General features: G+C 42.5%; 1 protein-coding gene and 1 long non-coding RNA gene across 2 annotated transcripts in view; one reads left to right on the top strand and one right to left on the bottom strand.

Annotated features, from left to right (window-relative positions):
• The first annotated feature begins 37 nt into the window (after positions 1-37).
• On the top strand, positions 38-1,308 carry LOC116281028 (uncharacterized). The gene is made up of 2 exons (XR_012073812.1): positions 38-927; positions 1,054-1,308. It is a non-coding gene; the product is annotated as an uncharacterized lncRNA (long non-coding RNA).
• A 13,141-nt stretch (positions 1,309-14,449) lies between these two features.
• AK7 (adenylate kinase 7) overlaps positions 14,450-20,866 on the bottom strand; it is a 65,810-nt gene continuing 59,393 nt past the window's right edge. Inside the window, exons 16-18 of the mRNA XM_015247665.3 lie at positions 18,339-18,559; positions 15,006-15,164; positions 14,450-14,694 (exon numbers count right to left, since the gene is read on the bottom strand). Coding sequence (XP_015103151.3) covers positions 14,656-14,694; positions 15,006-15,164; positions 18,339-18,559 — 419 coding nt within the window. The 3' untranslated portion in view covers positions 14,450-14,655. The remainder of the gene's footprint in view (positions 14,695-15,005; positions 15,165-18,338; positions 18,560-20,866) is intronic.

Raw genomic sequence — 20,866 nt, 5'->3', positions numbered from 1 at the left:
GTGCGTGCGCCTGCGCAGCAGCCGCCCGGCGCCGCGAAGCCTCACGGGAACGGCAGTTCGTGCGCCGGCTGGCAGTAGGGCGATTTCCGCCCCAATCCGGTCTGGCTTCTGCAGCGGGTATCCGGGGACGCGTGGGAGCGGTGCGGGAGGCTACGGGCGACGGTCAGCTCTGGCGCAGACAGCGCGAGGAAGGGCCCGGAGACGCGCCGCTCCCGGCGCATTGTGAGGTCCCGCGGTTCTTGCCGCCCGAGGTCGCGGCGACCGCGCTTCTCCTCGGACCGCGTCCGTGGAGGCGTTTGGAGGGGACCGAGGCACCCACGCGTGCCCCTGGTGTCAGCCGAGCGCGGGCCTCCGGACGGGGCCACGTGGCTCGTAACAAGTTACTCGACCTGTTCTTAGTCTTCTGCGAAGTGAAAGTAATGCCTGCTTCCTAGGGTAGTGGCGCCTGTTTAATGTGCTTATGCAGGAGGGGTGCTGGACACAGCCGGGGACAGAGGGCGCAGGTGTTATCAGGACTCTTTCCTTCCCCAGTAGACTCGCCTCCCCAGTGCGGAGCTTTGGACCTGTTCTATCCACCAATATGTATGCGGGCGCTCAAGAAATATTTGTTGAAGGAATAAATTTGCAGGCTAGGACTGTGATGGCAGCGGATTCGGGAATACGAGCTAATTTTACATCAGTATGCACTGAAACTCATTGATAAAGCTGTTCAGTGAAAACATTGGCGGCAGTAACTGGGGATATTAGCAAAGACCATAGGTTACCTGAGGCTGTGTTTTGCAGCCCGCTTTATTCCTAAGGTGGGATCTGGACGCTACCTCCCCTCCCCCCAGCAAAAGTTTGATAAATGGTGCCTGAGACAGACTTGACTCTGATATTCCTTCGCTCTTCGAATTTAGAACTCGCTCCAAAGTGTTAACACAGAAGGTTAGTGAAGGGGAGGGGAGAAATCAAATACGGGAGAGTTAAAGTTCTGAATTCTTTATGTGTATTAATATGCGCTTGTAAATTCTCAGAAAATTTGACAAAGGATTTCCCTTTTTTCACGAACAGCTAGTGGGACTAACGTTCTAGAACTAATGGTCCAGTGGGAAAAGCACAGGATCTGAATCTGCATTGTCCAGTACAGTAGCCGTTTGTAACGTGTGGCTTTTGAGAACGTGAAATGAGGCTAGTCTGTTTGACATGCTGTGAGTACAGACGACACACAAATTTCAGAGATCTTCATGTGAACAAAAGAATGTGAAATATTGATAATTTTTTATATAGTGTTTTGGATGTATTACATTAAAGAATATGAAAATTTCACCTGTTTCTTTTTACTTTTTAAAATGTGGCTACTAGAAAAATTATATGTGGCCCTCATTTCTGTTGACCAGCAATGATCTGAGACAGATTTGTATTTGATTCTCAATTCTGTTTATTCCCTTACCCTCCTGTCATCAAGGTAGCATTAACTGGGGGCCCAGTAATAGACCTGTCCTTAAAATTTTGGAAGTCTGAGATCCAGTGAAATCAATAAAATATTAAGGCTATGGTCTTTAAAAATGCTCCTAAAGATAGACACTGATGATATATTTTATAAATTAAAGAATAGGAACTTCTTGAGCTCATGACTGTCCTCTGCCTGGCATCTCAGAAGGCAGTGAAGAGATGGACATTAAACCTACATGCTTTCAGTCAATAGTTGTTCCACATCATTTTTGTTTCAGCCTTCCATAGACTGGAGCAGCAAGGTAACACAACTAAGGACTATTTATTTAGTATCTGGAATTGAGACAGAATGGAAGGGAGCAGGGCACAGCCATTCAAGGAATGACAACAATTAACACCAAAATCGTGGAAGATTCAACTCCTAGTTGGCCTTGAGGATTAAGATAGTGGAAGGTTTGACTTCTAGTAGACGTTGAGCTTCATTATATGCTCATTGTAAGGTATTAATGTGATAAGTAACATGCCTGCAGACGCCATGACAGTCCCAAGGCTAACCATAAAAGGCCAAAGAGTGGGCGGTGGCCCAATTCCTGGGAATCCCAGCCCCTCCCCTAGGGTAGTAGGAATGATCCCACCTGTAGGCATGTGAAGCTACTGAGCCCATAAAAACTGGCACCACCACACCTGGCCGCCCTTTTTCACTCCCTCCTCTTCTGAGATGGCCTGCATTCTGTCTATGGAGTGTGCACCTATTTTTAACTTAACCTGAGCACCCAACTCCCACAGCTCTTTCCTTGCCTTTCTTTTGCCTTTTGAAGTAGCCTACCCTCTGTGCCCTATGTCTCTCTCTAAACAAATCTACCTTTACTCAACTGTGGCTTGCTCTTGAATTGTTTCCTGCGCGAAGCCAAGGACCCACACCCGGTGGGGCACGTCCCAAGGACTCACCAAGACCTGGAACACAGCCCTCCTCACGCCCCACACTCATTTTTCCTGCATCAGAATGTGCTAGGTACCATGTTACTTGCTGAAGACTATTAAAAGGAACTATATTTTCAGATGAGTCAAGGTAGACTTCACGTAGGAGGTGACTTTAGAAGTCTCTTGATAGGAAAGCTGGGATTCAGTAAGTAGACAAGAGAAGAGCATGCCAGGTAGAGGGAACAATTCAGAAAGAGGAAGGAAGAAAGGAAGAAAAGGAAAGTGCAAATAATTTGAAGTTTACTTGGAGAAAGGGAGACTTTTGAAGTAACTAGATCACAAACTATGTTGTGGGGAGTGAAGGGAATGAAGCTGGAAAGCAAAGTGAGGGGCAATCATTCAACACATTATTACTGCGGGCCTGCCATGCACCATCATGATGCTAAGCAGGGATTACTTTCCACTATGAAAAACACTATCTAGATCACTGTCCCACGTAGACCTCACATTCTAGGCGATGGGAGCAGATAAACACATGACCAGGTAAGGGGATTATAAATTGTAAGAAGAACCATGAATTAAATAAATCAGGTGATAGAATTACGTGGCAGTTCAACTTTACATAGGGTGGTGAGATTAGGCCTCTCAGGGGAGCTGACCTTTGAGCTAAGACCTGAAGCCTTTCTGAGAGATTTGGATTTTATCTTTTTGTGAGTGGGGAAGCCACCAAAAGTTTTAAAAACAGGAATGAGATTCCACTGATGTTTTGGGAAGGGTCACTCAAAGGATAGGGAATCAATTTGAACTGGGAGAGGTTTTGAAGGTGCAGAACAGGTGAGATGGCCCTTGCCATGATCAGGTAAGAGATGATGACACTTGAAATGAAAAAATAAAAGGACTAAATAAATAAATAAATAAATGGACCAATTGGAGAGAGATTTAAGCAATGGTGTCAATCCTGGTTGTGAGAGGTGAGGAAGAGAAAGAAGACAAAGATGGTTACAAAGCTTCTAGGGAGGGAGACAGAATGAACCAAGCAGCTACCAGGGAATGAAACAGGAAACAAGAGGATAACCGGGCCATGGTGAAGGGAACTTAATAAAATGGCCACATTTAGGCTAACAGATTGCTTTCTCTTATGCTTGCTCTTAGTACTGTCAACTGACCTGACTGGTTGCTACTCATAGCTCCAGGCCTGTTGTTAAAATAAAGCTACTAACTTTACTGTTTCTGCTTTATTCCAGTAATCGAAAGTAACAGTCATACTTGGTTTCTGAGTTGTTCTCCAGGGAGAAGGTCACAGAACTGTAACCTTACAAAACAGGTTAAATACCAAGAAGACCACACCTTGGGCTCTTACAAGATAAAGAGATGGAAAAAGTGACAGCAGCGAGCCTCTATAGAATTGGTTACCTGGAGGCATCATGACACCACTCTGAGTCTTAAGACGAGAAAATGATTCTGTTGACAGCTATCGATGCTTTATTGTTTGAGCTGTGGCCATAGAATCACCCCGCCCATCCCCAAGGTGGGCTCACAGTTTTGAAAGCACCAGCCTGCTGTAAGTCCCCTTTGCCCGGCTAAGTAATAAAGCTGTGTCTTTCTTCTAAGCTCCAAGACCCTGTCTCTGAGTTTCAGTTTGACTCATGAGGGACTGGGGCCGATCTTTCAGCAACGAGGGGATGAGACTGTGAAAAGAGTTTGATGTGGGTTGATTTTAAAGTGCCCATGGGACCTTCAGAAATGTCAGTCAGGCTACTGAAAACATACTTCCAGAGCTGAAGAGAGAAGTCAGGGCTGAAGATGGAGATTATCAACCCTGAAAGCAACAATCCTGTCTTGGAATCCTGTTTCTTCCTTACACCCAGCCACTGCAGTCTAATCCAGCTTATATTTCATAAGTAAGTTGCAATCGAGGTGGTCACAAATCCCCAGTGTTTAGGACCCAATTAAGGCTATAATTTGAGCCAAGGAAAGTGGAAAGTGAGATAAAGCCAATTAGCAGTATGTTGGTTAAGACAATATCCGTACTGTGTTAGCCTTGCCCGGCTTGTGCCAGGAGCCCCGGCCCACTGCCTCCAGCAATGCTGATGCGGCCGGATCGGCCATATCGCTGCAGCCCTTGCCCTCCCCAGGCCTGCTTTCTAGCAGCTGCTAAGGAAGGGGCAAGATGTTTCCTACTGGCATCTTAAGTATCATTCAGATTGCGCTTTCCACACAAGACTGTCATAAAGAGTGGGAGATTCCTAAACTGGTTATTTTAGGTTCACGGGGCAGGCAAATCAAAAAAAACAACACACACACACACACACACAAAGAAAAAAGATATATATGGGGGTGGGGACAAGGAATAACGATTTTATTCAGAAAACCAGCAGACTGAGAAGGTGGGAGACTGACTTCCTAGAGAACCATCTTCAGAAAATATTTTTGAACCTCTTCATGTTGCCGAAAGTTTGGCGCCTCCCCCCGCAAAAAAGATCGTCCCTGATGAGCCAAATTGCACAGCTTTACTACTTTGCCGGGCCAAGGGGACTCAGAGCAGGCTGGTGCCTTCAAAACTGTGAGCCCACCTTGGGGATGGGCGGGGTGATTCTATGGCCACAGCTCAAACAATAAAGCATCGATAGCTGTCAACAGAATCATTTTCTCATCATTGGACTGAGTGGCATCATGATGCCTCCAGGTGACCAATTCCATAGAGGCTCACGGTTGTCACTTTTTCCATCTCTTTATCTCATTAGCACCCAAGGCATGGTCTTCTTGGTATTTAACCTGTTTTGTAAGGTTACAGTTCTGTGACCTTCTCCCTGGAGAACAACTCAGAAACCAAGTATGACTGTTACTTTCGATTACTGGAATAAAGCAGAAACAGTAAAGTTAGTAGCTTTATTTTAACAACGGGCCTGGAGCTGTGAGTAGCAACCGGTCAGTCAGGTCAGCTGACTGCTTTAAGCGCAAGCAAAGAAGAAGCAATCTGTGTTTCAGTGTCATTGATAATTGAAGATCCTGTATGATACAGAGATTTTTATCCCAATAATAAATTACAATGACTCATTTGGCTACTAATGGTGCATACTTTTTAAATACTTGGCAATGGTTTACTTTTGAGCTGTCTTTTCAGTAACTTCTCATTCCCCTTTTAGATGTTTTGAAGGACGTGCTTTCTATCATTTGCGTGAAAGAAAGAACCATAATCTCATGTTGATTAGAACTGGCCCCAGACCTGTGCCTCCTCTAGTCTCTGCCTCTCAGTCATGCCCCAGGCTCAAGCCAGCACATGCTGGTATCTTTGATTCGTTCCTTTCTCTCGCTACCCATATCCAGTCCATCATCAGATCCTACTGATTCCCCCTCCAAAATCCATCTGAAACCCATCCCCTTCTCCTCTGCCACCACCCTAACCTTAGCCACTGTCTACTCGAGCTTGGACCTCTGCAGTAGCCTCAGTACTCTTCTCCTGCTTCCACTCCTGCTTTTCTCCCACCAAGTCTCCATAGACAGCAGCTGGACTTGCAACATTCTCTAGATCTTATCACTCCCTTACGTTGCAACTGAGTTTAATGATTCAGTATTGCTCTTAGCATAAAATCAAACTTGGCAATGGTTTACAAGGTCCTGCATGACGTGGCTCTTGATTTTCTCTCCAAATGCATCTCGGACTCTTCCCCTTTCCTGGCTATGCTTCAATTCTACTGTCCTCACTTCTTTTCCTTAAACATGCTGAGGTCCTCTCCACCTCAGAGCCCCCATGCTGTTGTCCTCTTTTGCAGAGCTGTCTAGATCTTCTGATGCCTGGGTGCTCAGTTTGTCAAAGCTCAAATGCCACTGCCTCAGGGATGCCTTCCCAGACCACCTTATCAAAATTGTGTTTATTTGCACTATAGTCCTTATCACATAACCAGAACTTCCTTGTCAATTCTCTTTTATTATTTATTCTGTGATCCCCACTAAAATCTAAGCTCCATGAAGGTTAGGGACACTGTTTAAACTAAGTCCAGAGAATAAAACAGTGCTTGGCACATATTGGCACTTAAAAAATTAAGTTGTTTCTGATTCCTTCAGGACATCATAGATTAGCTCCGTATTCCTGTTCAAATATTTATAATTCTGCAAGTATTCTGGCTAAAAAAAACAAAAACAAAAAAAAACACAGTTGGTAATTACCTTAGGATGAACTGCCCTATCAAAATACCACAGAATGGGTGGCTTAAATAACAGAAGTGTACTCCTCACAGTTCTGGAGGTTGGCAAGTCCAAGATCAAGGTATCAGCTGGACTAGTTTCTGGTGAGAACCCTCTTCCTGGCTTGTAGATGGCAGCCTTCTCACTGTCCTCGCGTGGCAGAGAGGGAGAGTAAGAGAGAGAGAGAGAGCGTGTTCTCTGATGTCTCTTCCTATAAGGATACTAACCCAACTGGATCAGGGCCTCATCCTTACCCTTATGACCTCATTTAACCTTAATTCCTTAGAGGTCCCATTTCCAAATATACAATTAGGGCTTCAACATATGAATTGTGGGGCATACAAACATTCAGTCCATAATAGTGATCATCTCAGATTGTTAACTCCTGGAAGGTAAGGATGCCTGTTCAATCATATTAACTAACATCTTTTAATATCAGGGAGGGCAAGTATAGCTCAGTGGTAGGGTGCATGCCTAGCCCCCATGAGGTCCTAGCTTCCATCCCCAGTACCACCATTAAGACAACAAAAAAAAATTTTTTTAATATCACAGTAACTAGTTATCTCTGTGATAACAATTTGCCACAAAATTTAAGCTACTTAGAATAACACACATTTATTATCAAATAGTTTCTGCAGGTCAGGCATTTGGACCTGGCTCAGCCAGGTCCTCTGCTTCAGGGTCTGTCAACAAGGCTACGTTCATGGTGTCAGATGGTCTCATCTCAAGGCTCAGCTGGGAAGGATCCACTTCCACACTCAGCTTGGTTGGCAGGACTCAGTTCTTCAAAGCTGTTGGACTGAAGGCATCAGTGTCTTGCTGGCTGTATGTGGAGGCCCCTCCCAGTTTCTGGCCACGTGGGCCTCTCCAACAGAGCGGCTTGCGTAGTTAAAGCACGTAAGGCCGGAGGCAGTAGAGGTGGCTAGCGTGATCTCACTCATAGTCCTCTGTAGGCTAAGCTTTGCTGCACTCCATTGGGGAGAAGCAAACCACATTCAAAGGGGAGGGGTTGCACAAAGTCATGGACACCGGCGGGCGGAGAGCACTGGGGGTGTCTTAGAGTCCGCCGGCCACATCAGCTAAACTGACTTTGGGCCACACCCAGATGCATTCTGAATAAAGGATCTGACTCACATTCTGATTAACTTCAATTCTTTTTAAATATAAAGGACTCCAAAATTTTTTTATAGGAATTCAAATGGTTTTTTTTTGTGGATCTAAGGAATTCTATGGGTATGAACAGTCCACATTTTAAGAAGTGCCTGGTTTTTATCTGTTTGTTTTCAAAATAAACAACTTTTATTGAAGCATTATTGATTTACAGCATTGTCTTAGTTTCAGGTGTATGGCAAAATGATTCAGTTATGCGTATACATGTATCTATTCTGAAATTTTTCAGACTCTTTTCCGTTATAGGTCATTACAAGAGAGTGAATATATAGTTCCTGTGTCAGGGTGTTGTGTTTTTTTTAAACTTTAAGGACACATGGTATACTTCACTATTTTTTAAGATAGAGTACCAACTCCTTTCTAAATGATTATTAAAGTACAACTTATACAGTGAAGTGTGCAAATATTAAGGCCTTTGTGCTTGTCCCCATCTCTGTAGCCCTCCTAATTGAGCCAAATGAATTTTTACCTATGTACACACCCATGTAGTTATCACTTAAATCAGGAGGCAGCAGCAGATACTAACTAATATACATAAAATAGATAAACAGGTTCATACTGTATAGCACAGGGAACTATATTCAATATTGTATAGTAACTTATGGTGAAAAAAGAATATGAAAATGGATATATGTATGTTCAGTTATGACAGAAGCATTATGCTGTACAGCAGAAATTGACAAAACATTGTAAACTGACTATACTTCAATAAATAAATTAAATATATATATATATATACACATATATATATGATAGCAAATGTCCAGTCTCCCAGCAGGCTTCCTGCCAGTGAATAGCCTTCCATCCCCACTACCTCCACCACCACCAAGTAACCACTATTCTGATCTCTATCCCTGTGGCTTAGTTATACCGTTTTTTCAACTTTATATGTGGTATTTACACTTGTATCTAACTTCCTTCACTCAGTATTTCACCTGTACGATTCTTCACGTCGTTGGAGGTAACAGTTCACTCTGGTTCACTGCTGTGTGGTACTGTCTACTACTACAGTGCATCTTTCTCCTATTGTAGATATCACCATGTATCTTTCTCCTGTTCATGGACATTTAGATTGTTTCTAGTTTGAGGCATTTGTGAGTAATGTTGCTCTGAACATTCTTGTACAGGTGTTTTGTAGACAAAACCGCTATCCCTCTTGGGTATATACCTAGGAATGGAATTGCTGAATCATGTATAGATCTATATTTGGCTTCAGTAAATACTCCTAAATGATTTTCAAAGGGAGAGTACCAATCCATGCTCCACTGTGTATGTGAGTTCCAGCTACTCCACACCCTCGTCAACACTTAGTATTATCAGCGCATTTAATTTTGACCAAAGTGTTGTAATGGGATCTTTTCATTTGCATTTCTCTGATGATTAATGACTTTCAGCCCTTTTCAGTACGCTGGTTGGTCATTTGAGTATCTTCTTTTATGAAGCAGTTACTCAAATTTTCTATCTTTAAATTGAGTTGTCAGGTTCTTGTTGACATGTAGGAATTGTTAACATATTCTGAGTACAGGCACTCTGTCACAAGTATGTACTACAAATATCTTCCCCATTCTGGGGCTTGTCTTTTTATGCTTTTAATGTTGTCTTGAGAAATCTTTGCCCACTCCAGGGTTATGAAGAATTCCTCTTATGTTTTATTCTTTTCTAGTTTTATTATTTTGACTTACATATTTAGGTCTGTGATCTATCTCAAAGTAATTTTGCCTATAGTGTGAGGTAGAGGTCAAGGTTTTTTGGGGGGTGGGTTGTTTGCTTTTAATTTATAGCTCTCCAATTGACCTGCATCATTTATTGAAAAGTCCATACTTACCCTCATTGAATTGTAATAATGCCTTTGTTGTAAATCAAGTGATTATGAATATGTGGATCTGTTTCTGGACTCTTTATTCTGTTCCATTGATCTATGGGCTTATCTAATTACAGTAACTTTATAGTAAATCTTAATGTCTGGACAGTAAAGTCCTCAAGGTTTGTTGTTCTTCAAAACTGTCTGGACTATTCTAGGTCCTTTGCATTACCATATATATTTCAGAATCAGATGATCAATGTCCACCAGAGAGACAGATTGAGAGAGAGAGGGAAAGAGGAAGGAAGGAAGGAAAGAAACACACTGAGATTTTGATTGGGACTCCATTGACTCTACAGATCATTTTGGGGGAAGAATTGATGTATTAACAATATTGAACTTTACAAGCCATTAACATCGTATATCCCTCCCTTTATTTCACTTTTAATTACTATCGGCAGTGTTCTTTTTTTTTTCATTTTCAGTATAGAGTTCTTACACATCTTTTGCTGGGAAACAAGCTGCTGGAAAACAAGCAACTAGAAAACAATCCGCACCTAAATTTCCATGAGCTTAAAATATTCACACTTACTTGCTTAAAACGCACATGCTTGCTTTGTTTTAATGTTTTACTCAGTAGATGACCTATAGCACATATATATGCTAAAGAAAATTTATAAGGAGAAATCTGAGATTGACGTAAGGGAGCGAAGGAGGGCAGATATTTCCTTAGGGTAAAACTATGGACCCTCCTGGAAAGCCAGATCATCCATTAACAGAACTTTGTTCCCGCATGAAAGCATGCTGTTTAACCCAAGGGAAGTATTTGCTATCTCAAGATGTCCCGGAGGCAATACTAGGATAGCCTTAGAAAATCTGCATACCCCAAGGAGGGTGATTGTTCCTGGAAGGGAGAGGCGTGATGTTAATCAGTTAACCAGCAAGCAGAACCTAGTGCTTAGGGCATGGAATATCTAAAGCCCCACCTCTACGATCGCATTTTTCCCTGAGCTGTATACTCCTAATAAATATGATGTCTACTAGGCTTTCGATGCTCTAGATCCACGAGATCTTGAGTCCCCTGGTCCCATCTTTGCTCTTTACTTTGTCTCTTTGTTTCTTAAGTCTTGCTTTGCCCGTCTCCAGACACGGTCCCGAGCTGCGCTGGGCGAAGCAATCTTTCTTAGATTGTCCCTAGGTATTTTATTGTAAATGACACCAGCTCTTTTTAAGTCATATAGGAAGATGTCTATCCAAAATGTAAGCATATATAACAATGTGTCTGTCAAAATCATAGGTATAGAGAAAGAATGCTTAGCACTGACAGGCTAGCCTACTCAGATCTGGAGGGGAAGATTGCCTTCAAAGAGCCTAATTATAAAATGACAATGGATCAAACCAGAAATATGGAAAGTCACCTTGAAGACAGTAAATGCCTCCTAATCTACAAAGACCTGAAGAGAGAACATGCCAAGGGGAGTCACAGAGGTAAAACTTGTCACTGCCCATCCAGAGGATGTCTGGGAAAGTGCATCTTGTCAGAAGGACCAGAGCACCTGGCAGGCACAGCAGGGATGGAGCTATCAAGCCAGCTGGCGCCAACGCCTTGTCCTGGTTTTGCATTCACCAAGCACTCCTGATCTTTGGCATCTCACATAACCTGCCTTCAGGAAGAGAATGTACTGCTGAAGTGGGTGCAAGTCTCAACTCACCCATCTGTTTCTCATTGTAAATAAATTGGTCCTCTGTCTTCTCTGCTGGTTTCTTGGGAGATTAGTTAAGAAAAGTCCACATCTCAGGGTCCTATCTATCCTTAGCCACTGTTGAGATCTCTCTTCTTAACTTGCATGGCTGAGGGCCAGACTCCAGAGTGAATTCACCAGAATCAATGCCACTTAGTGAAGCATCTTGGTGATGCTCAGAGTTACTTAAGTGTCCTGTCATAGCCATATAGAAATGTAAATAAACTATGGACTTTGTTGAATGACTAGAGATATGATTAGATATATTTAAAAAAAGCTGTGTAACAAAATTTCAGCTAAACAGCTTTACACACTAATATTTATTGCAATTCTACCATGTGCTCTGCACTTTTTTGGTCTCTAGAGAGACAGTAAAAACAAAACAAAATTCCTGCCTTCATGGAGGTTACATTTTGGCGGGGGATATAGACATTAAACACACAAGCATATAAAATGATGTCAAGTGTGGGCAGAGAAAAGGAACAGAGTAGAATGCTATCAAGAGGACAATCTGGGGAGGCCTCTCGGAGGAGGTGATATTTGACCTGAGCCGCGGATGAAGTGAGGGTAAGCCGTGTGGATACATGGGGGCAGAGTATCCCAGGCAAGGCTCTAACACGGAGTGTACTTGGCAATGAAGAGTGAAATGAGGGGGCAGTGAGGTCACAAGGGATCAGACTGTATCAGGCCTGGAAAGCCCAGGTCAGGACTTGGCCTCCCACTCTGTGTGAGTTAGGAAGGCATTGGAGGGCTTTAAGCAGATCTGACTTCTGCTTTAACAAGTTCCCCTGCTGGTATGTTAAAAGAAGTCACAGAAAGGAGCAGGCCCAGGGAGAAGGTGACAGGAGCAATCCAAGTAGGAAATGATGGTGTCTTGGGCCAGGACAGTAATGTTGGAGGGGTGAGAAGCAGACAGACTTGGAATATGTTTTGAAAGTTAGGCCAATATGATGCACTGATGAACTGAATATGGGGCAGCAGGATAAGAAAAGAGTCAAAGATGCCTCCGTGGTTTTGGGCCTGAGCAGCTGGAAGCAGAGAGTTGCCAATACCTGGGTAGGGAAACCAGAGCAGCAACGGGTCCGGGGGAAGGAAGAGATGAAGCCAGATTGTCCATGCTGAAGTCTGAGGTGCTTATCAGACATTCAGGTGCAGGGGAGAGAGAGTTTCAAGGAGGAAATGATAAAATGTGTCAGATGATTGGAGAGGCTGAGTGAGATGAGGCCTGAGAACTGACAATTAGATTTTGAAACGTGGAGGTCGTAAAGAGGACCAGAATATTGAAACCGTGGCTGGGGGAAGATGTGGAGGTCTAGGAAGTTTTTTTTAATTTGGATTGGTTTTCTTCTGGGTTTGTATGCAGGTTAGGATAATAAGTTTGAAGCTAAGGGCGATGATCCAGAAGAGAGGGGGAAAGCAAGCTGCAAGAGAGAAAGCGCAACCACAGGAGCAGAATCAGGTGATGTGAGACGAGATGGATTCAGGGCACAAGCGGAAAGCTGATCTTAGGCGGGAGCACTGACAGTTCTCCGCAGCAGGTGGACAGGCAGGGGCAGGTCTGCAGTAGAGGATGGAGATGCTCTCTTTTCATCGCTTGGGTTTTCTCAGTGAACTCAGAAGCAAGGTCATGAAATGAAGGCATGACAAGGTAACTATTATAAAGACCCATGATTTCAAACTGTTGAAAATGTATTCTCTTTATTTACTTGGTGTTTTTGAGTAAAATTTAAAGATCAAGTGGGAGAGGGTATAGCTCAGTCGTTAGAGCACATGCTTAGTATGTGTGAAGTTCTGGGTTCAATCCTCAGTGCCTCAATTAAAATAACTAAATAAATAAATAAACTTAATTACGTGCTCCTTAAAAAAAGCCAAAAACAATAAAGATCAAAAATAGTGCACTGAAGCAAAAGAAAAAAAACAGGTAAATTGGACTTCATCAAAATTAAAAGTTTTTGTGCATGAAAGGGCATGATTAAGGGAGTGAAAAGACAAGCCACAGAATGGGGGAAAATATTCACTAATTGCATGTGATAAGGGTCTTATATCTAGACTATAAAAATAACTTTCACAATTCAGTAAGAAAAAAACAACCCAAATAAAAAGTGAGCAAAGGAGTTGAATATAGATTTCTCCAAAGAAGATGCACAAATGGCCAGCAGGCACATGAAAAGGTGTGCTTTACATGTCACAGTGTGATACCTTCCACTAGTCTGGTAGTTCCCCCCAGTAAGCTGAACAGAGGATTACTGTATGACATTTCCACTCCTAGGTATCTACCAAAAAAAACTGACAACAGGGGTTCAAATAGGAATTTGTATGCGACTGTTCACAGCAGCTCTATTCACGAGAGCCCAAAGGTGGAAAGAACCCAAACTTCCATCAACACATGAATGAGTAAACAAAATATATATGTGGTGGAATATTATTCGGCCATGAAAAGGAATGAAGTGTTGATACATGTTACAATAGGAATGAACCCTGAAAACATGTTGAGTGAAAGAAGTCGGATGCAAAAGGCCATATACTGTATGATTCCATTTATATAAAATATCCAGAAGAGACAAATCCAGAGACAGAAAGGAGATTAGTGTTTGCAATGGTAAATTTATTCTGTGTGTATTTTGCCACACAAAAAATTATGCAGTTATATTCAGATTACATTATTTTAAGAGATGAAATATATATGCTATTAAAATAAACCTAATTTCTCATATAGTATAATTCTGGGAATTAGGGGATTTTTAGGGCTGGAAAAGACCATAAGTATTGATTATTTAATTGCTATTGTAAAGTTAGTTTGTTGAAAATATTTGGCAACTTTCTAATTGTAACAAATATTGAAAATTATTCATCCTGTTACTTGAATTTTTCTACCAAGAAGTTTATAATTCTCTCTAACTCACAGGTTGAGATGCTGATCTTGAACTCAAAAAGCAACCTTGCAGAAACCAATCATGTCTGACTTACTGTGACTCAAAGAGCAGAAGCTGTCCTAATTTATTTCCATTTCTAACACCATTGGTACTGGGGCCATAACAAGGCACATAAATTCATTAGCTTACTTGTTAGAGTAATATATAGTCTGATTTTCTTCATACTTAAGTCACTATAAACATTAATGTGCAGAATACTCAGACTGAGAATGAAATACGAAATCAATATTTGTCCCAAGAGCTATGCACAGATATCTTATCAATTTACTTTCCAAATATGGCTTTAATGAAGTAGTGACTCATTGCCATAGAGTTTTTTTTATAATGATTCTACATAATAAAATATTTGTTTGCAGGAAATGAAAATAAAAGAAATTTTCCATTAACTAGAAAAGCATTTGTTTTCCAGTTACAATGTTAAACTTATCTCCAGCTCTGTAAAGGTATGTGACATGAGATATTTAAAGTTTCACAGCATTTCAGGGTTGTTCTTGAAGAGATACTCTGCCTATAATTGAAAGAAAGACAAAAGGACAAGTCAACAATTTAGAAGATACTACAAGATATTTATTAGTCCTGTATTTGTACTATTAATGTTTACAATTTAAAAATGAAAAAAATTCCAATGAAAGTACATAAATTTTTTACTTTCAAGTGAGTAATAAATAATCTTATTATAAACTACGGAGGTATTAGGGGCTATTTCCCAAATAACCAGACACATAATTTCTCTGTCTCAACTGGCTTTTCATTTAGATTCAGGCACATTTTATTTTCAAATTGATATTTAAAAAAACAAACAACAACTACATCTCTTACCAGAAAATCCACGGGATCATCGGGTCTGATCTTACAGCACTCGTTGAGGCCCTGCATGAGTGTTGGCATCACGTAGGTCATTAAATAGTTCCTCAACGGAAGGGACTGGGCCTCCAGAAATTCTCTTTCTTCTCTTTTCACTTCCTCTAGTCGTTTATTCTACAGACAGAACATTCAAGGGTGGGGTAAATAGAAAAGGAAGACGGCTTTCACACAACTCACCCCCGAGGGCACTAGAAGTAGATACTGTCGTAAATGTTCATCGCCTTGTGATAAACATGGCGTTTCCAGTCAGCGGAGAAGAGATATAAATGGTGTTATAACAACTGCCTAGTCATTTAGAAAATAATAAACTGGGTCCCTACCTCACTTATGAAACTGAAATCATTTCTAGCTGCCCAGATGAAGCAAAGTGAAAGAGAGAGAGAGGAAGGAAGGAAGGAAGGAAGGAAGGAGCACAGAAGTGCTGATGGAAAGTCTGGAAGGTACTGGCTGGGTGGATATGTGTTATTCCTTGCTCAGCATATAGCCCCCCTTTGCTGGCAATAATAATTCCAAATTTCCTTTGAGAAATCTCCTTTCTCTGCCTAATGGTTTGGGTGAGACTAAACCTCCACAGTCCTGGCCATTGATATTAGTTGAAGATGAGCACATGAGGCAGAGTCAAAGGATCAGGCCAACATGGAAAGCAGAGCACAGAGAAGGATCTTCGGTCCTTGATGACATCACCTGAGCAACTATATCAAGCCTTGCCTGAAGCCAGCCCTACCCCTGGACTTTTCTGTTATGTGCAACCATAAATTTTCTTTATCACTAAGCCATTTTGAGTTTGCTTTTCTGTTTCTTGCAAGATAGAGTCCTCAGCACATCCACTAAAAAAATAAATGGAAACCTCATTAACTCCTCCCCCACAACCCCCTAAAAAAAAACCCCAGCAAGATAGAGTTCTAACTGATATTATTGTCTGGAAAGAGGTCTTTCCCAGCAAATCAGCAAGCCCAGAAATCAAAATGGGAAAAAGACTGATGGATTTGATGACATATAAACATAAAAATCTTTTATGGCCAGGAAAAAAAAAAGCACTATTAATGATGTTAAAAGATAAATGATGAAGCAACACTATTTACAATAGCCAAAACATGGAAACAGCCTAAATGTCCATCAACAGATGACTGGATAAAGAAGATGTGGTATATTTATACAATGGAATACTACTCAGCCATAAAAACCGACAACATAATGCCATTTGCAGCAACATGGATGCTCCTGGAGAATGTCATTCTAAGTGAAGTAAGCCAGAAGGAGAAAGAAAAATACCATATGAGATCACTCACATGTGGAATCTAAAAAACAAAAACAAAAGCAAACAAACAAACAAAAAACAAAGTGTAAATACAGGACAGAAATAGACTCACATAGACATAGAATACAGACTTGTGGTTGCCAGGGGGGCGGAGGGTGGGAAGGGATAGACTGGGATTTCAAAATTGTAGAATAGATAAACAAGATTATACTGTATAGCACAGGGAATCACAGAGGAAAAAATGTGATAATGAGTGGGCATATGTCCATGTATGACTGAAAAATTGTGCTGAACACTAGAATTTGACACAACATTGTAAAATGATTATAAATCAATAAAAAATGTTTTAAAAAAAGATAAATGATGAGAAAAACTATTGGCAACGTATAAAGAGCCAGGATATTATAGGAGTGCACACTATTTGCCAGACACCGTGTGTACTTTTACATATATTAATTCTTTAATCATGACAGCAACTCTATGAAGCAGGTACTATCATCATCCTCATTTTACAGAGAGAAACTGTGACACAGAGTGACTTGCGCGGGGCCACGAAGAGTGGGTGGAATTTGGCCTCCAACAGCACAACTGGGGAAACTGCTGTCTCCTGGGGCCATTCCTGTTGCTATCACATTACCTTATCAGGAGTGGTTCTTGTCGTTAAAAAAAAAAAAGACACATAACCCAAACATGGGCAGAGAAAAACATGTAACATTAAGAAGAAATATATATGCCTAACTAACGTAGGGAAAGCTGTTGAATTGATGATCAGAGAGATGAAAGCTGAAACAGTGAGATACAGTGAGATCTGGTCTGTTCACCAGGTGGGCGTGTGTGAGCAAAACTGAGACAGCAGAGTTGGGAAACACACCGGTGGATGATAATAGGAACTGGTTTACCCTTGCTGGAAGGCAGTTTAGAAATATGTATCAATCATGAAACCATGTACAGTCTGGCCCAGCAAAGCTTGGGAATTTATGCTAAGGAGATAACCAGGCACCCAAAGATATGTGCCTGAGGAATTCCTCCCTTCTTTCCTCCCTCCCTTCCTTCCTTCCCTCCACAAATATTTGTAGAGTGTTCACTCTGTGCCAAGCACTGTTTTAGACTTTGGATATACAGTAGTGAACCATGTAGATGAAAATCCTTGTCCTTACGGAATTTAAATTCTGTGCAGGGAAAAGACAACAAACAAGATAAATACAAATATATAAAACATATAGTACTTCAGGTAGAATAAGTGCAAAGAGGGAAATTTAAAGGTATACAAAGGGATATGGCATGTTGCTGAAATTTTAAAAAGAGTGTCCAGGAAAGGCCTCATTAGAAAGATGACTTTTAGCAAAGACTGGACGCAAGTGATGTAGTTTCTCAGATGGTGTGTGGCTTAAATGCACTGGGAAATATTTGAAGCAGCGAGGTCACAGAGGACCTTGGGGGCCACAGTAAGGACTTTGAACTGTCACTACCGGTGATGGAGAGCATGTGAAGAGTTCAAACACGGGATGTATTTTAGAAGGATCAGCTGGCAGCAGCATGGGGACAGATTGGAGATGGACTGGGCGGAGCTGGGAGACCAGCGAGAGGGCACCACAGAATTGTGGTCAGAAGAAGTGGAGCCCTGTGGGTGGGCATGAATGCTATTTTAGGAGGCAGAATAGGTAAGACTCAATGATTTGGAGAAGGAGGGTGGAATGAGGCTGACCGCCCAGGTTAGATGGGTAAGTGGAGGAAAACCCAAATGAAATCATAAGGTCGGATCGCAGCATAATGGTACATGTTTATAGGGATGTGAATTGCTAAACTATGTCAATGGCTGGTTATTATTATCATTATTATTTACACTAAGCAAAAGACCATGGGCATCTTTTTAAAAATGGTACATATGACAAAGCAAACAAAACAATGGGAAAAAGAAATTTGTTTGGGGGTATTTCCATGATGTTTCTCTCTTAGTAGGATGAGAGGTGCAACAGATCTAAATGGCTTTACCAGTCCCCCCCCACACACTCGCTCATGTGCACACTCACCCACTCCTCCCAGCGAGCAATCTTCTCTGCTGTCTCCATGGCCTCCTTGTGCTCTCGCTCGGCCTCCTCCATTGCCTCCCTGGCCAGGCGCTCCTCCGCAGCCCTCCGCTCCTCTTCTGCCTTTTCTTCATCCGTTAAACCGTAATTTCGAGGCTCCCCAATCTCTTTGATGAGCAGTTTGATGCCAAGTCTGTTCTGAGCATCTTTAAGTCTTTCCACATCTTTAAATACCAGGAGGGAGGGAGAGATCAGCACAGACTTTTTAATATTCTGGTCCTGCCTGCAATATATTCTGAGACCATGGGCAGGGAAAATTCTTTATTACGATCACTTTGTGATGGTAAGTCATGTAAATTACCATAGAGGGGGTTTCCTTTTCTAGTTACCAGCACAGTTTAGAATTTCCGGTCTCACTGGCAAGTATCAGGCTGGTATCTGGGAGTCACAGGGAGCAAGGCTGAGGCACAGGACCTTGAGCTGGGACAACCACTGCTGATCCGAGGGGACGCGTAGGGATATGGGCCTCCTCAAGGGGAATGAGCTCTCTTATTTACAGAACAGAAACAGACTCACAGACCCAGAAAACAAACATGGTTTCCAAAGGGGGGAGGGGGGAGGAGGGATAAATTACGAATTTGGTATTAACAGATACTCACTAATACATACCAAATAGGTAAACAACAAAGACCTACTGTACAGCACAGGGAACTACATTCAATAGCTTGTAATGACCTATCATGGGAAAGAATCTGAAAAAGAATAGATATACATATGTGTGTGTGTATTCCTGAATCATTTTGCTGTACACCTGAAACATTGTAAATCAATTAGACTTCAATTTTTTAAAAAAGGAATGAGTTCTCCACCCCTGGAAGCAATCAAGCAGAGGCTGGAGACCTTCAATCAGGGGTTTCCACAGAAGGAAGGAAGTCTGGTGCTTGGTGGAGGCTGGGCTGGGTGACCTGCAGGTTTCTTTTGTTTTCCGTTTCTGAGAATCAATGATTCCCCGAGATACATTTTCAATTCATAAAAAATTTAACCATTTCAGTTAGCCTAGCTGAATAGGAAAAACTCCAGAATATGTGACTAATGTTAATATCAAGACCAGAAGAAGAAGAGGGGGAGGGGAGGGAGGGAAGAGGCTTGTTGGTGACAAGAAGTTCCACCACGAAGTCACTGAATAGTAAATTCTACACCACTGTCTGGGGTTTGCTTGGAAGGCATCTGCATAGAAGGGTGAACAGTGGATGCATTTTGGTGCCGAGAGCCCCCAGACCTTCCTCGAGGTACCTGCTCCCCCGGCCCCGGCGTGCAGCCACTGCTGTGCTCCCTCCCCTGCCCCAGGTTCGTACTGTGTCACCTTGACCTAGACTAGAGGCACCGCCAGGTTCTAGCACGGGAAGAGGGGAAGAGCAGGGCCAATGCCTCTGTGGGCGGGCAGAAGCAAGCCCGTGAAGAAGTAAAACAAAACCAAAACCAAAACCCCAAAACCCTCCCGTCGGCCACTTCCTGGTTGCCTGAGCTCTGACATTTAAATGTATTTCTCTCTGGCTCCTCTAGTAAAGTAATTACAACCTTGATGTGCTTGAAAGTGCTCTGAAACATTTTTGAAAAAGCTCACTTGGGGAGAAGGCAGTCACAGAGAACACTGCTGCCTACGGGATACTTCGGCCCTGACCCTGGGGTGGAGGAGCTGCGGATTAGCTGGGGGTGGCACCTGACCGAACCATGACCTCCCACTTGCTCTTATAGGAATGTGGAATTAGGACGGAAACGGTCACATCCGGCTCTGGGCCGGACTCCCGATTTAACATGGATACTCCCGGGCTGTGGGCAGCCCTGATCCACCACGTGGGCTGGAGGAGAGAGCCAGATCCCGGTCCAAAGAGCGAGAGAGAAGAGAGACGCTGAGAGCAAAGTGGAATCCAGAACTGCGGAGAGAGGATGCAGGTGCGAGCATCTTTCCAGGGCCAGTTCCAGACCCTCCTGAGGCCGGGCTACCTTCCTGACCTTGCCCCCTCCCCCACGCCCATCCTCGTGATACATTTCTCCCCCTTGCTTTTACGTTATTGCCCTGTTGTCAGTGTGGCAATGAAGCCGAATGTATGACAGGGCACAGAATGAGGCAGGAACACAATGGTGGTCATTCATCCCGCCCAACCATCTCTGTCTTTCTCCACATTTCTCCCTGGGGCTCTCCTGAGCTTTCCATAACTAATTTTGTGGTCCCTATGGAGAAGATGACAGTCACTGTTTTTATGACATTTGTTCACCATTCTTCCCTAATTCTCTAATTAAATAGGGTAAACTGCTTTCCATATTAGCAGGGGCTAATCCTCAGCTTCTATATCTAGAACATGTGTCCATTGTGCACAGACATGTCCAGATGAGGGCAAAACCCAGCCTCCTCTAAGGGTGCAAAACAGAGAAGAATTTGCAGATTTATAAATTGTGTTGTCTTTTCATTTCTTAATAGCACATCATTCTATGTCTTAGTATTGGTACTAACCACGAAATTAATTACCTGT

The sequence above is a fragment of the Vicugna pacos genome, chromosome 6 (genome assembly GCF_048564905.1).
Source record: "Vicugna pacos chromosome 6, VicPac4, whole genome shotgun sequence".
NCBI lineage: Eukaryota > Metazoa > Chordata > Mammalia > Artiodactyla > Camelidae > Vicugna > Vicugna pacos.
This window is presented reverse-complemented; position numbering and strand designations above follow the sequence as displayed.